The sequence below is a fragment of the Mustela nigripes genome, chromosome 1 (genome assembly GCF_022355385.1).
Source record: "Mustela nigripes isolate SB6536 chromosome 1, MUSNIG.SB6536, whole genome shotgun sequence".
Taxonomy (NCBI): domain Eukaryota; kingdom Metazoa; phylum Chordata; class Mammalia; order Carnivora; family Mustelidae; genus Mustela; species Mustela nigripes.
The window spans coordinates 49,320,955-49,338,095 of NC_081557.1; the positions used below are offsets into that span (position 1 = coordinate 49,320,955).

The following is a 17,141-nucleotide window of genomic DNA, read 5'->3' on the forward strand; positions in this document are numbered from 1 at the left end:
TCCACATGTGACAGAGCCTTCCACTGCACAAGGGAGGAAGAATGAGTTCCCTGTCAGAGGACAGGTGGGGATACTGGGGGGCATGCTGCAGAGGCACAGGGCACGGGGTGCCAGAAAGGGCTGGGGTGCTTAGGAGTCCTGAACTGTAATTACAGCTCCGGTGTGGGCCAGGTCAGTCAGCCTCGAGGGCTTTCCAGTTGAGGAGGTTGAACATTTAGAGGCTGGTAGAGCGTGGATGGTCCGGGTCAGGCCCTGGGAGGGAATGGTGGCCACAATGACCAGGAAGAGAAGCAGGGGCCTGGGCTAGAGCAGTGCCTTTGCCCAGAGGGGAGAGGAGGAAGAGATGCAGGATAGAAACTGACAGCATGTGACTATTTGGATGGAGACCACCTGACCTCCCATTATAGTCATTCTGTGACTGTAAACCTATAAGCACTTCCCTTGGTTTCCCACCTGACAAATTTACCTGTGTTTAAGTAAACACAGAAACTGCCGCCTCCAGGGTGGGCAGAATGGGACTCAGTGCCTGGGCTGTGGAGCCAGACTAAGTGTTAGCTCCAACTATGAACCTTGAGCTCAAGCTCTGTGACCTGGGCCAAGGTACTTACTCTCCTTGGCTGCCCCCTCTCCACAGGCTCACCAACCACTGGGCTGTGAGGATTAGGAGAGTTACTAAACATAAAGCACAGTGCTGGCCCCATGGGAGGCCCTCAACAGATGGCAGCTCTCATCATTCACGACCACCTCCCCCCCAGCTCCCGTATCACCCACCTTAGTTCAGGTGCTGATGGCTACTTCCCAGGCCCCTCAGCTGAATCCCAGTGAAGGCCTGCTAAGCCTGTGGGGAGATGCACCACAGGTGTTATCTGACTGGTGAAAACAAGGTCAGAATGAGCTTTGGAAGAAACCCAGGGGATTCACTAGCCTAAGAGATGAGCTGTGTCTCCCTGCCCCAAAAACCACCAGTCTGGTCACCCCGGACTTTTTTTTTTTTTTTTTTTTTTTGGAAACTTTTTTTTTTTTAATAGTTATTGAATGTTCTACAGCTTACAGTAAATATCATAGTTACAAATTCTTGGCTTCAATCTTTCAGAGTGATCACTATCTGATCTTCAAAACAAAACGAAACAAAAACCCAAAAGAATCCAAAACAACAAAACAAAACCAGATTTACACTTCATACACACAAGGCAAGGCCATGGGGCTTTCCAATCTTTACACTCCAGGCTGTGTTTTGTTCTTTGATCAAACTACTTGGAAGACACCGGTCAAAGGTTTATTATTATTTTAAATGTTTTTCTTTTTTAAAATGTGAGTTCCAATAAAATTTAAAAATTAGATTCCAACCTGTAGATTAAAATGAATTAAAAAATACAAAATCATATACAATGCTCTTACAGGGATGTTAACATGCCACGAGAACAGGCTTCTCTGTCATGTGATATGAAATAGGGATGAAATAGTCAGGAGATGGGGACAGACCCTTGGGTCTTTAAAGGTCATTATAGACAACTTCCAAGTTGCTAGAGGCCTGGCCTTACCTCCCCTTGGGTAAGGAGGAGGAGCTGGAGTCCCCCCCAGAGCCATGTGTTCTGGCTGGCCCGAGAAGGTGGTCTGTGGGCATTCCCACTCTTTCCCTGCCTCACAGGCATGAGGAGGAAGGCTAGAACCTCAAGATGCTGGTCTTGCTGGGGTCAGGCCCAAAGTTTCACCCATTTGACTCCTAAGGGCTGGTACTTATCTGCAAAGCTGTTCTAACTGTTCTCTTCAGGAAAGAGAGTACACACTTCAGGAGCTGGGATGGGTATCGGGCCTCACCACCATAACATGAATGCCCAGGGACTGTGGATACAGCCTCGGAAAACAAAGGTTCTCGTTTCCCTTTCTGGCTTTGTGGCGGCCAGTCCCAACCCCTGTGTTCCTCCCTTGGCCACTGGACTGGACTCAACAGCATGCAAGATATAAAATAACCATTGGGAAAAACTGAGGGAACGGGGCCCAAGTCTGGCTCAGGCAAATTTGGCTACGGAATGTTGAAGCTGGCCTGCCAGGCAGGAATTTTGAAGGCTGGGTCCTGGAACCATGTAATATTTAACTTCAGGAACAAGTTTTCTAGGAGACAGGAACACAGGTGAAGGACCACAGTCTGCCTGGCATGCCCATGGGAGCCTGAACTCAAGACGCTCAGGTACGGAATTGATGGTTAGCCTGGCTGGGTTTCCTTGCTGTGATCTTGCTTTTGGGAGGGGCCTGGATTCCCCTGGGGCTGTGCACCTGCACGGAGATGGTCTCCTACCTGCCCGCTCGACTGCCTGACCTGCCCCTCTCTGAAGCTTGGCAAGCAGATGGGACTGCATACTCTGTAGGGACATGGTAGAATACAGGATGGAAAAGCAGAGCTTCCATGTATCTTCACTCAGCTGCAACGGTGACCTCTAAGTGATTAATCCAGCCAGAGTGCTATAACTAAAACCACACAAAGATTAAGACCCATGCCCTCCGGGCCTTCCTTCTCTGCCCATGGAGCAGAGCTAAGGATTCTGATATGCGGGGCCCCAGGCTTGGCGACCAAGGGGCCTGCCCTACTTTTATGTTCCATGTGATTCATTTCTGAATGCCACTCAGAACAAAGGACGCCCCCCCCCCCTGCCCCCAGCTCTCTGGGAGTAGTAAATCTCAAACTTGGAACAATTTGGGTGGCCAGGGGTAAGAGCTAAGATAGAGTAAGAACTCTTTGGTCCTGGTTCTCATTTGTGGGAAAAGCAAGCCCAGGAATTGAAGTCCGATGTGCTTTTGGCCATTCAGGGCTATACCAGGTCCCCTGGGAGTGCCAACTCACTGCATGTGGACAGTGGGCAGGCTTTCCAGAGTCAGAAAGCATGGGTGTACAGGGTCTTTCAATGGACAGATACCTGGAGCTACCCTTGAATGTGGCTTTAGTCCTAGGCATTATTACCCCAAAGTGTTTTGTTCAAGTTAGGCCTTTTGTTGCCAATTTTCATCCTCCTGGTGCTGCCAGGGTCCTCAAGGCCTGCCCATCATAAAAATCTCAGCTGGGAGGACTGAGCTCCCCAGATCTCTAGGGAGTCTTCCTCTGTTTGGGGCAGACAGCTCAACCCTTCTTCACTGCCTGCCACCGAGACCCAGCAGGTGACAGATGCCAGCTGAAAGAGCAGAGAATTTGAAGGGTCAAATTTGGGCTCCTTCTCTTAACTGTATGACTTTTGTCAAATCTCTTAAGTCTTCTCCCCCCACCACCAAGTAAGCTCTAGGCCCAACGTGGGGCTTTAACTCCTGACCCTGAGATCAAGAGTCCCATGCTCTACCAACTGAGCCAGCCAGGTGCCCCAAGTCTCCTAAGCCTTCTGAGACTTAGTCTTTCCCACGTGTAAAGTGAGGATTTGGCAATCATGTCAAAGTACTTTGTACATTTAAAAAAAAAAAAAAAAAAACCTATGGATAGGTGAACCCATGGGTATTGAACTTGGCCTTGTTCAATATTTAGCTAAGGGGATATACACTTTAGGGTCAGTGCCAAGAGAGAAGAGCTGTAGCAACTGTCCTGTCTGAAGAAAACATTACGTTTTTTCATAAAGTGGCAACAAGGTTATGTTCTGACCACTTGGGGGCACTCCAGACTCCAGATTCCTGGGCCCTAGGCTGTTGAGAGGGAGTCAGGGAGAAGCTGGGAAAACCAAGAGGACAGTCTACTGACTGGAACCACCAATGCCCCTAACCCCAGCCACCAAGCTTGTGGTGCTGGGGTGGGGGAGACAGCGGAGAGGCGTTTGCATGCCGCTGCCACCTTTGTAGCTATGTCTTGTGGGCACACCCCTTGTCCTCTCTGGCTTGCTGGCCTTCCTACAGTGACACAGCCTTTCCAGCTGACCTTCTGTCCAGCTTTGCCATTGGGCCATCCAGTACTTTCGGATGCTGCCCAGCAGATGCTTATGATCCTACCAGGAATGTTCCTCCTGCCCGAGGCACACTATTGCCCCTGCTCTCCTGGACTAACTCCCTTTGCGATGACTCCCTAAGCTTGGCTAGGCTTGTGGATCTCCGTCAAAGCAAGCAGGGGAGGCCAGCAGAACTGGGGGTCTACTACAGATACTGAGAAAGGGGTGCTGGACTTGGGATCTTCCAGACCACGGCTTTTCTGCACCTTTTTGCCTCGGGGCCTGTCTTTGATCTGGAATTACATACTAGGGCAAAGAGGGGGTGCAGAGCACAGACGCTTCAGTCCACAAGCCTTTGTGTGGAATCTGACTGGAGGGAAAGCGGACAAACTGGGATTCGGGTGGCTGTGACACTGATAAACAAGTCTCTTTGCTTTTCCAAGTCTCCGTGTCCCCATGGATCAAATGGGAGGAATACTCTATTTCACAGGGTTAAGCCAGACGAATGGATGTGAAATTGCTTTGTGAACTGTGAGGTACTAGATGTTAGTTTTTACTTACTGGTATAGAAAGAACAAAAGTAATTAGGTCATTCCTAGGTCTCCTTTTTACCTCCTCTCTGTGGTTCTAGCCAGCTCACCTAGACGCAGCAGGGTTCAGAGAAGCCTATTAAGACACTAGCATTCTGCTCACACTGACAAGTTCCCTTTCCTTCTAGAAGCAGTTTCCTCATTTGTTCAATGGGTGCAAGAACTCCGACCCGCCTCTTTCTCAGGGCCAGTAAAATAAATGCTGGGAAGCACTCTGAAATCTATGGTGCACCTGACAAACACAGAGGTTTCCTATTATTATCATTAGTAGTATTTTGGCATTTTCCATACACAAATGACATAATCTAGAACAACCTTCACCCACCCTTACAAAACCAGAGAGTAGGAGGAGGTATTTGCAAAAAATGGATTAACACTGGAAAACTGTTGTTTTAAAATGAAACCCCATCAGCACCCTAGAACAGACCATTTAGAATAGCTAGGTTTCTCCTTACTGGTCCTGCAGTTTCCTGGAAGGCCAAGAAGGTAGGTCCCCCAATTCCTGGCTCTCAGTTGGATGCTGATGGGCTCTGCCCTCCTGGGAATGGCCAGACAGCCTCTGAGGTCCTTCTGGCTCAAGTTTCCTGAATTTTTTCCTCCTTTAAGGGAGACATGGGAGGTACAGGTAGGAGTATGTCCAAGTATGCATGAATTTAAAATGAAAAGGGTTATTTAGAAGTCCCAAATGCTATCAATGATCCCATTTTGTACAATAAAATGTTCCTGCACCCCTCCATCCCCAAAGGGGCTGCTGGCCCAGCCAGAAGCCGGGTACAGGGGACAGTTCTGGGACAGTGGGCTCCAGGCTGAGACTAGCCATGATTCCTGACTCAGAAGTTCCTCTTCTCCCATGAGAGCCCCTGTTTCCTGGGTCTCATCCTTGTCCTCCTCTCTTCTCAGGATGAGGGGCTACTGTTCTAAAAGCATAGATTCTCCTTTTCAGCCAGCCCACTTGCTCCTTCTAGGACTGGAGTCCGGTATAGAATGAAAGTTCCAGATGTCTTCCCAGAATTTCCGAATGCTATTTCCTCATTTGCAATTTCTGTTCCTGCCATCTGCCCCCATGTGACCTCTGCCCAGTCTTCAACCCCCTCCTTTGGAATCCATGGAGGAAAAGAGCAGAAACCAAAGCCCAGAGACTGTTCCAGAGTTCACCAGGTGTGGGGGCTGCTGACTTAATTTTTACAAAACGAAGCTAATCCATCCCTAGGTAAAGTTTTGTGGGTAACATGCCCCTAGGTAGGAAGGCTGCATTTAATGCTAATTTACTGCAAGATCTAGGGAAGTCCTTTCATTTTCTCTGGGCCTCAGCTTCCTCATCAATCAAACAGGGGAATGGATGAGATGATTGCTAAGGTCCCTTCAGTTCCATGAGTCTATGAAATGTTTATTGCTATTGCTTTTCCTTCACTATCCTGACCTTCAGAGCTGCCAGCACCCACCTGGAATGTGGTTCCTTCACTTTGGCCGTGAATGGCACAAGGTAACCAAGAGCCCTATGGACAGACTGGTGAGCCCTGGCACCGGGAAGGGCAGAGAGTAGGGAGAGAAGTGCCACAGGTTCCCACTCTAATCAGGAGGAAGCGTCTTATCAGAGTGGGTCCACGTGGGCTCAGGGGCCAAGGTCTGGATTACATAGGGCACCTGGCCTTCCAAGGCTTTGGGAGGCTGAGATACCATCTCCCTGCAGCTGCTTGGCAGGTCTGAGGTCAAAATTACCTTTTGAGGAAGTGCCAGGTCAGTTAACAACACTGTGCAAATCAGAGGGTCCAGGCCCAGACAATTTGGCCAGAGACCTTACAAAACCAAAGCCAGCAGGCAAGCACCTCTCTTCCCTCTTTCCCTCCCACAGTGCCCCCCCCCCCCCCCCCCCTCAAGGTCTCCCAAAGAAAGAATCTGGTTTTCCCAGGTTCTCACCTGGGGTATTAAGCTGCTATGAACACTCCTACCTAATCAGGTGGTTCTGTTCTTGGTCTGTTGCGATGGTTCTCAGAAGACTTTCCTTTGCATTAGGACATGGCCATGTCCTCAAATAATCTTGCTTAGGAAAAATAAATGAACTTGCTCAATAGCTCTGAGTTTCTACCCTGGACCCGAGGGCCACATGTGTTATGCTCGTCAAAGGAAATCACACCTTCAGCTGAACCATTGCAATAAACCCCACTCTCTGCCTGCCACTAGACTGGGGTCCCCAGGGACCAGATGCTTGGGGAAGGAGAGAAGAGCAAAGAGGATGTGCCTGGTCAAGAGGAGGGGATAGACCTGGAAGGGTAGCGGCTAAGAAGGGGACAGTGGGGAGAGGCAGGAGATTAGAAAAAGCAGCTTTTACAAAAACCAAAAATAAAACCAAAACCGTTAAAGATGCATAAAGTGACCCTTGCACTTCCGTTGTCTCTTCTTGCAAATAGAGGTGGTGCTGCTAGGAGACTGCTCCAGCACCTGTGTAAGACTTGAGTAGTTGCATACAATGTGTGACTCCAGATCTGAGGAAGGAAGGGGAGAGCCATTAGTGACAATGATATTCCTGAGGCCACTTCAGGAAGCCGCTGGATCCCATCCTGTGCCCTACAAGGAGCCCTTTGTGCCTTCCTGGTGGAGCTGCTTGCTTCTCATCCAGTACCAAGAGCTCCTGGAGGAGGTGGAGGGCAGGGGAGATCAGGAGAGAGGGCAGAGGATTTAACAGTGACATCCCTGGAGCCCTGAGGTTCACTGGCTCTGCCTTGGGAGCTGTGGTGAGGGTGGGGGTGGGGTGCGGTCTGGAAGGAAGCTGGTGGGTGAGGGGCAGTGGCCCAAAGTCTCTCTCTGATTAAGCTAAGGCTTCATCTGAACAATGAAGCTCAGAGTTAAAGGAAGTCTTAAGACTAGAGTACTAGAGGACTGGAGTCCTCCTAGTTTAGGTGTATTGAACTATGTATTTATCTGTAAAATAGAGCTAAAAATCCTCATTCAGAGAGCTACCATAATAAGGATTATGACATAACATATGTAAAGTTTATCTAGAATACATGCAAAGTCACAGCTGTCCTTGACAGTGGTATTACTGAACATGGAACAGGAAAGCAGCTGGTGACTGTCACTGGCCCCTGCAGACACCTGTGCTGTAGACCAGGCCAGGGGCTTTGCTAGGGGCAATCCTGGTATTTGGTCACCCTCCTACTTCTCCCAGCCCAGACCCCACTCACTTGGATGGGCTGCAGGCTTTACCAGTGCGGGGGCACATAGCTGTACGCAGGGGTCCCTTGGGCCCTGTATGTTGGCATGGAGACGGGGTGTGCCCCGATCGCGGTGTGCTGGGGTGCAGTCAGCAGGGTACCTGAGTATCCAAAGAGAAGAGTAAACCCAATGAGGCCATCCCAGGGCACTGGGATGATGAGGATGAAGTCATGGCCTTTCGTATAGCTGCTCCCCAACCTGGGCCCCCACCTCCCGACCTGCTCATGAACTGCTGCCCACCCCTCCCACCTTGCCAGGCTTCATCTCCTTAGGGTAAGTTTTGCTGATGCTCCAGGACAGAGTCAATCATCCGTCTTCAGTGGCTTCCTTTTACTCTTCTTTGTATGCTCCTCCTATTCTACCGAGTGGAAACTGTTGGTTTATATGGTTGTATTTACCCCTAGCCCTGCTGTTGCTAAAGGCGGGGCTCTTATCTGTCAATAACTGGTCCCCAGGACCAGAACAAGGCTGGCACCAAGCAGATAATCAATAGCTTACTGACCTGATCTGGGGAAAGAGGCCTCAACAACCCCTTACATTAGGGGCAGAATAAAATCCCAGCTCTCACCTCCCATCCATTAGACCCCTGGTACTCTCTTCCCTTAAGTGATTGTTTAAAGGCTGGGTCTCAAGGCACCTGGATGGCTCAGCTGGTTAAGCTGCTGCCTTTGGCTCAGGTCATGATCCCAGGGACTTGGGATCAAGCCCCATATTGGGCTCACAGCTCAGCAGAGAGCCTGCTTCTCCCTCTCCCTCTGCCTGCTTATACTCTATCTCTGTGTCAAATAAATAAAAACCTTAAAAAAAAAAAAAAAAAAGCTGGGTCTCTAAAGGTTATTCATGGCCCTCTTGACATCTCATGCTCTTCTTCTGAATGTCAGCACATCCAGAGACTTCCCTGCTATTCCTGGGGTATTTCTACCCAATCCACAAGATTCCAGATGGACAGAGCTCTGGTGTGATTTCTGAAGTAAGCCAGAAATGGAGAAGGGGCACTCCGTGCCTTACAATCAATTACAGGACAGGGTCTTGAGCTCCTGCCTGCTAAATAACATTGCCTCATGCCCTCCTTTCTGGAACCAGAGTCCAAATACCACCATCCTTCCTCTGAACTATAGCCATCCCACTGAACTACCTACTTCTAGCCTCTACCATCTGACCACACCTCCACCCTGCAGCCAGAGAGTGTTTAAACCAAACCCATCTCCCCCCTGCTTAAACCCCTTTGCTAGCTCCCCTATTCCCTAAAGGAATTTGGGTCTCTCCACTGTGGCTTTACTGACTGCTCCCGCTGCCCCTATTTTTTAAGGGATCTTGGACCATTTCCATTCTGTGAACACACTGTGCTCATGTTCTTTCCACTGCTTTTCCCTCTTCCATTCCTCTGGTTAGCTTCTGTTACCCCTGTAAGACCAAGCTCAATATGTCCTTCTCAGTGAAATCTTCCTCGTCTCTGTAGACAGGGCTCCCAGAACAATTTCTCATGCTATGCTACACTTGATTCCATGATGGTGTTCTCTGGTCTGTCATGAGTTTCGGGAGAAGGGGGACAGTGAAACAGATGCTACCATCACCTGCTGACATTGCCATGGTGGTGCCGGCCACCATGCCCATGGCCACACCATTGGTCCTGGGGGCAGCAACAGGCGCCGGGTAGATGGCAGAGGGAATGCTGTTGGGCTGGACAACCGTGGTGTGGTGGATGACGTGGGGCTGAGCAGCATACACCGGCTGTGTGTAGTAGGCTCCCTGGGGGAAAAAAGGCTGAGGTCATACAGGCTTTTGGAGACGTGGGGTAAGATATGGAGAGAGGAGGAAGGAGGGGAGACCTTTCTTCCCAGACCCTATGAGATGGGCTCAGAGGAGCACAGTCCCAGGAACTCAAAGTATGGGCCCCAGTGGGACTCTGCGTCTGTCTTACTACATGACTACGGACAGTTCGGTATCAGGCTCAGCTTCTCGTATGAAAAATAAGGCTCCAACCCTGTCCTGCCTTGCTCCTAGGGCTGTTATGATGATCTGATGGGGTAAGAGCCCTGATTTTAATATTTTAAAATGTATGTATCTTATTGCAGTGTGCTTCTACAAGCTGCCTAAAATATAAAGGCAGGAACTATATAGCCCATGAGGAAAGATATGGATGGGGCTGGTGAATTCAGACCACTGTATGCATGCACATGAAGCATTACTAGTGGGACGGTCACACTGGTGTGAGTCCTGCCATCTCACCTATTGGAAACTGTCACAAATTCAAAGCATTTCCTCAGATGTCTCTTACTATTTCCCTAGGCAAAGAGGTAAGGATGGAGACAGAGGTCTGAAGTGACTTCCCACTGCCTAGATCACATGGCTGCTTCCTGCTGCCACAGCCCACAGTCCTACTGACCTTTGTGGGGAGTAGACACAGGCCCCTGGATCGTCTTAATCCCGAGCTTCTCAAATGCCTCTACTAACTTCTGACAGGGGCCGCAGAATATGGGTTTATAATCCCAGAGGTCTGAGAACATAGTGCAAAGCAGCTTACCACAAACAAGAAAAATCCATCTCAGGCCTGTTGTCTTATCTTTCAAAAGTTTCCCATTCTACTCTACAACGTAGCTGTTTTCTAAAGTGTTCTCACTACTTGAAACCTCACAAAGAATGGTGACCCCAGAAAACTGTGCCATGTGCATACTGGACTCACATAGTCCCTATCATAGCATCCCCTCAGAGTATACACTTTGAAGGAGCCCAGATGGGGACATGGAGGCACAGAGAGAGAGAGAGAGTAACTTACTCAAGATCACACAGTGAACTGGTAATAGAGCCTGAGCCCTTACCTCCTCCCTGTTTAGATCATGGACTTTATCAAGGAAGGGTAGATGTGGGGGTTAGGGAGAGAAGCCCAGACACTTTGGGTCTCATCCTTACTCAACTAATAGCTCCTCCTATGTGACCTTGGACAAGTAACTCTCCTCTCTGGGTCTCAGCTTCCCCACTTGTATAAAAAGGAATTGAGCTAGATGATCTCCAGGGGCCCTTGTTCCTCTGACATTCTAGGCTCTGTTAATCTAAATGACTTCATATGTAACCCCTCCAGGAGCTGAGGTGGGGTGAGAGAGTGTGTAGACTACAGGGCTATTGTTTCCATGATATCATAGTAACAACTGGCCAGAGCCATGAACTTGCCTTCCCTCTCTTACTCAGCCACCCCCACCCCACCCACAGCGGTGGCTCCTCCTCCTGAGGTGGGCCCAGGCTTCCAGATGCACCTACCTGGGCATACAGATTCTGCTGGGGGTAGGCACTTCTGATTGGATACATGGCCGTCTGATAGGGGTTGGGTGATGGGGAGTAGGGGGGTGGAGCAGTATTACTCTGGGTCGGTGGGACCTTGTATGGTGTTCCCGCAGTATATCCTGTACCAAGGCAATAAGAGAGACTTCCAATTAGTTGACAGAACAGCATTGTTGTAAGACAGCAGGTCCCAGTCACGACTCCCCAGACAAGGAGGGGCTTTCCAGGCTGGAAACACAGATGAGAACAGACAGAGAACAAGGCTCCACCCAGAAAGCCCTGGGCCCAGAGGCAGCTCCCTCAGTCCTGGTGCACAGGGCTGCATGAGTGATTCTGGCATCTTTTATTTCTCTGGTTCTCAGGGGTATGATCTATAAAATAAAAGGCCGGAACCAGATGATCTCTTAAGGGACCGCTGCAGCATGGATGGTCTGGGATTCTGTCTGTGTACCAGGAGATGGGCATGTGTGCACAGACAGAGGGAGAGCCTCCGCCCACTCGCTCCCTACCACAATCCGTCTTCCTGCTTTCTCAAGCCTCCCTCAGCGGCCCAGGGTGTCCTCTGTTTCTGGTTTTCTTGTTTTCCCCCTTACTCTCTCTTTCGTTTTTTCCTTATCTCTCTCTCTTTTTGGACTTCTCCTACCACGTTCCTCTTCTTCCCTGACAATTTTAAGGCAAAAAGCCCACAGAAGACACCATTCAGAGAGCTTCATCTTCTGAGATGCTAAAAAACTGCCCTACAGAGCCAGCTTTGGGTAGGGAAGGACTACCTCCAGCCTCAACACCTAAGGTCAGGGGTCATAAAACTTCACATCAACCTAGAACTTAGCCCCAGGGAGTTCACAATCAGCCATTCAATAAAACTGTGCTGCCTTTGAATCTTTTGGAAAATAGTCAGATCCTACATTAGCAGGAAAAACCTGAAACATAAGAAGAAACATAAGAACCTGAACATAAGGAACATGAAACATAAGAAGGAACAAGACCACGTACTTTCAGAACACAAAATGAAATGATGCTATGGAAACTAGATGATCATCAAGTGACCCCCAACTCTCTTACTCAGAAAGGGCAAGTGTTTTTAGGAACTACTATTTTCTGAGTTGAAGTGCCAGTGCCAGGAGACCTTGGCTTCTGATCTCGAAAGGGGTGTTGCTGGAGCTTCTTCCCTGTGCCAGCTCATTCTGGCTCAGTCTGCCTGGCAAATCACTGGGCTTCTCCTGGCCTCAACTCAGCTCTTTTACCTATGGGATGCTCACCAAGGCCTTTGTCAGCAACATGGTACTGATTCTGCAATAAGGGACTTGGAGGCAGGGTGAAGAGAGGTGCTTTCTTGGGAGAGAATAGATCTAGGTTTCAGTTTAGGCTTTCTTCCAATTTGCAGTGACTACTGCCAAGTCAAGTCTCTGGGTCTTAGCTCCCTAGACTGTTAAAACAGAAGGCTAAGAATGAAGATCTCTTCCTGAACTAAAATCCCATTTTTCTAAAGATCCTGAGTCTCTTCTACCTATGGCAAGCTGCCACAGGGTCACAAATCTCTCATTCCACAGCACTGGCTTGGCATTCCCCACCCACCCCCGCCCTGCCCATGATAAGGTACTCAGCAAGGAGAGCTGCTATTTGATGGTTACAAAAGGCACCACCAAAAGGTGTCCTGTCCTCTTCCTTGGAATCCTGTCATTTAATCTTCCCCTGTCAGATCCATAGTTTGTTCCATGGGAAGCTAGTTTTATGGTCACATGTGCTTGGGAAATAAGTAGCAATGAGGATGGAGTGGAATACATGCATGAGAAGGTGGCACTTTGAAGAACTAGAAACTAACTAGATGTGGAGGTATGAGTCTGCTGAGAAAGAGAAGTATGGAGCAGGGTCCTCCAAGTTTCTGGACTGTGGTGCTAATTACGATACACAGAGCAGGTGAAGCAGATACTGTGGGGGAAAAGAGGAAGTTTAGGCTTGTGACACCTAAAAGGAGACAACTGAGGGCTCCTTCACCTTGGAGTGAAGAGTAGCAGCAATGTAGAATAGAGATAAATAGGTTTAAATGAGAAATTTTAAATGACAGGATGAACTATGGATCACCAAGATAGGGATATGCAGGAGGCTTTTTCCAAATTTATTTATTACCAAATCTTTTAATCATGCTATTAACATTTAAAGCACACAAACTACAGGGGTGCCTGGCTTGCTTGGCTGGAAAGGCATGTGACTCTTGACTTAGGGTCACGGGTTTGAACCTCACATGGGGTGTAGAGATTACTAAAAATAAGTAAACTTAAATAAGTAAATAAATAAAACATGCAAACTACAATTTTTTTTTTTTTTTTGTAATCACAACTTATTTTGGGAAGTAAAGTTTTACTGTGACATGGTCATGCTGTTCATTTACTTATCAACTATAGCTGCTTTCCTGCTGCAATGGTAGTTACAACAGACACCATATGGCCCGAGAAACCTCCAATACTTATTATTTGGTCCTCTATAGGGAAAGCTTGCCAACTTCTGATTTGAGGAATAAGGTATGAGGAGTCTTGCTAGGGTGGAGAGAATCTCTTTTCTATGCAGAAGGGCAGGACACCCCTGAATCCTAAAATGCCTGCTCTGAAAATTATACAGCACTCTGTAATGGCTATGAGTAGTTCAGAGCCACACTGCCTGGTCCGAACCCCAGCCCTGCTATCTAATAGCTACAGACTATAGCAGTCTCGTCATCTGTAAAATGGGAATCACAACAGTACCTACTTCAGAGGGTTACTCTGATAAGCACATTAATGAATAATTGCAAAGCCCTTCAGATAGTGCCTGGCACATTAAAAGCACTTCATAAAAGTGAGCTATTACTCTTTTCTTTCTTTGTGTGTAGAGACATAGTAAGCTTCCTGTCCTGGGGATGTGCAAGCAAGAGACTGGTCTGCAAGACTACAGTCGTGAGGTTCAACTAGGACTTCCATGATGCGACCCAACTTGGGACACAGGCTCCAGGATTCTAAGATTCTAAACCTATATGGTTTAAAATGCCATGACTTCATAATACTTTAAAGTGAACAAGCCAATGATACTGGCATCTTTCCCTCATGCTCCCCAAGAATGTGCTCTGGAGTTTTTATCCCCAGGGTAAACCTGCACTACACCCTCTATGCCACAAGGACAACCATCTTACAAAGTGTTGAGGTTTTCTCTCTCTGAGGAAAATCAAAAAGCTTCAAGAGACTGCAGGAGAATTTGGTTTCCACATCTAAGAATAACTTTGTCTGAGAATGTTTCCCTTTCTTCATGTTTTAAAATGAGATACACACATGCTCAGCATACAAATCAGCAGCCAAAATGCCCTTGGCAGCCAAAAAGACAAGGCTGCAGAAGAAAGCCCTGCTCATTGGTCTGGACGGTTTGAGAAGGGAGAAGCAGAACTTAGAACTAGAGGAGACGTTAGAGACCATTAAGCCCAACACAAACATTTCACAGATGAGATGACAGATGGCGAAGAGAGTGCAACTGCTCGCCAGGACTCAGGACTCAGTGCTCCTTCCTCCAACTACATTGGTTCTCAAGGTTTCCATCTGGGTCAGGAGGCTGCAGAAACTGCCTAGGCCCCTAGCCTGGGCTCTGTCAGTGAGCCAGGTAAATTCTTGTCTCAAGGAATACCCTCACTTGGACTAGATATTTTAGGCCATTCTGGTGCTGGTTTTCCAAGTCTCTGAGTATTTCAGTGAGACTTTCACGAGCAAATCCTTTTAGAGGATTTTCTATAACTAACTGGTGGTCCTGTCCATACCACTGAGGATCAGAAATTCCCCTGGGCCTGGAGGCTGGGCTACCTTGGGTTACACAAAATTTGAGGATTTATTACTCTGCATCTAAGTAAAAGAAGCTGTTGGGCTGGATACAAAAAAACCTCATTGATGTTGCCCACAGGAACTCAGACTCTGCTCCCTCACTGGAGGCCTGGCACTTGTGGATGGATTTCTACCTAAGTCCGAAGGTTACAGAATGAGGATTTGGGAACGCTATGCCTTAAGGACATTAGAGACTTGCATTCAACTCTCTGTGTTTCAAATGAAGAACCTGGAGCTGGACGGGGCCAGGGACCTTCCCAAAACTGCACAGCAAATCCGTGCAGAGCTGGGCTCAGAATTCAAGGCTACCATGCCCCGGGCAGGGCTCCTTTCTGAGCTATCAGTCTCTGCAGTCCAATCTTAGACATTTGGCGTATTGGCCTTTGTGTCCTTATTTCACTAAAGGCAGTATCATATGACAGAAAAAAAAAAAAAAAGAATCAGATCACTAGAAATTCCAGCTCTGCTTTTGGAAGAGGCTTTATAAGGCCCTGTTCTTTCTATCAGATTTCTAACTCTAATTTTAGGCTCCATCAAACAGGATAATAAATAGAGTGTATACATTAGTGAGATGAAACCATTTCAGCCCTGCCTTCAATCTTCTTGCACTATTATAAATCTTTTTTGATGGGGTTGGGAAAGCCCCTACCACCTTCAAAGGTCCTCACATCAAGGATGCCTTTTAGACGAAGTGGTTTATTGACCATCAGATATTTACATGTTGGAACAAAGCTCTATGTCTGAGTCTTGCCTTGATCCCCGAGTCTCGTTGTTCGTAGCCAAACAACCTGCTTATACTGTGGAATAAACAGGAGGGAGACCTAAATTACCAACAGGTTTAGCAAGTATTAGTAAAATTGAATTTGTCAAAGAATCTTGAATTTTCTGTGGCATTAGAAGCCACAAAAATCTGTGTGCTGGGAGGAACCTGGTGGATGGGGGAGGGTCAGTCGAATCCACTTCTATTTCATAATTGCACAGGTTCGCACAGGACTTGCTTAAAGAAGAACAGGTGCATTTTGGTTCTTTCCAGGAAATGTGACAGCCTTTGAGTGGACAGTGGGAATAGCTGCTGGACATTTCAATGGGACTTCAGGAAGATTTCCACATAGGAGAAGGCAAAGCCTTCTATTATTCAGACATTCTCACTGTAGAAAGGGTTGCCTGTGGAGGGACCCTCCAGTACCCTGGAGATAGGTGAGTGAAGACTAGTTGGTCAACTATGGGCAGGGCAGCCAGAAAGAATGTCCCTGCTGGGGTGTGGGTGTTGAGTATACTGCACCAAGGTGACAGAATCGGGAGTCTAAAAGCTAGAGAGAACCTTAAAGATGACCTAGTCCTAGTCCTGTCCCTTCATTTTACAGTTGGAAAAACGTAGGTCCAGAACTTGGACATAAATTATCCAAGGTTACACTGAAGCATGTCTAGAATCTAACTCTTTGGTCTCTGTCCCAGACCTCTTCCTGTTCTACTACAGTAGGTGTGTCTAAACGCATCTACAACCATATGTGTGGATTTAAGAGAAAATATTTATGTATAAGCCTGCTTACCTATATGTTCATTCAGTTCCATCTGAGGCACCTGAAAAAACTCCCTACTACCTGCCATCCCTCTCTTAACGAGTAAAATTAATCTCATGGAAAAAGTCAGTAAATTTAACCTGAAACTTAATCTGAGTGATATCATCTTTTTGTAGCTGTGCTGCTGGCTACTTGGATGGCAATGGACATATTACCTTTCTGAGCCTCAGCTTTCAAACTTGAATGAATGAAAATCCACCATAATAATAGGACTCTAGTGTAGGTTAAATGAGAGGGTGATTATTAAAGCAAATCCTCTAAGAGGTGAGAGTTATGTTGTTTAAAGGTAAGTTGATGTTAACAACTAGGGGCAAGTAAGTAAGGAGAAAATAACACGGGTATTTTAAAGAAAAGAAAAAAATGCAGCATATTCTTCTAATCTACTTAATAGATTAATATTTTACTGAACCCCAGACTATCAGGCCTAGTCTACAGCATCCCGCCAAGGGTACGTCAAACCCCTGCCAGCACAATTTAAGAAATAAGCACTCCTCACATCCAGAGCCAGCCACTCCTCTTTTGGACAGCTCCAACAAGGCATAAAATCTTCCTATGGAGGCCAAGTGCCACTCAGTAACTTCCAAACACGGGTCCTCATTTTACCCAGGGGAGACTTCTTGTATTAAAAATCAGGTGTGAAGGTGAAACCATTAGTCACCCCGCTGAACCTCAAGATGAGTGTAAGCAATCTGACTGGCCAGATGGTTTCTGTCTTCCCTGGGGACTCCAGGTACACACCTTGCTCCCTAAGTG

The 17,141-nt window shown here is 47.6% G+C and overlaps 1 protein-coding gene across 3 annotated transcripts in view; it reads right to left on the reverse strand.

The window, feature by feature from the left end:
- Positions 1-1,258: 1,258 nt before the first annotated feature.
- FAM168A (family with sequence similarity 168 member A) overlaps positions 1,259-17,141 on the reverse strand; it is a 199,050-nt gene continuing 183,167 nt past the window's right edge. For all 3 annotated transcript variants that reach the window (XM_059410311.1, XM_059410329.1, XM_059410320.1), the window contains 4 exons: positions 10,955-11,097; positions 9,274-9,448; positions 7,669-7,799; positions 1,259-6,969 (listed from right to left, as the gene is read on the reverse strand). In XM_059410311.1, coding sequence (XP_059266294.1) covers positions 7,687-7,799; positions 9,274-9,448; positions 10,955-11,097 — 431 coding nt within the window. In that variant the 3' untranslated portion in view covers positions 1,259-6,969; positions 7,669-7,686. The remainder of the gene's footprint in view (positions 6,970-7,668; positions 7,800-9,273; positions 9,449-10,954; positions 11,098-17,141) is intronic.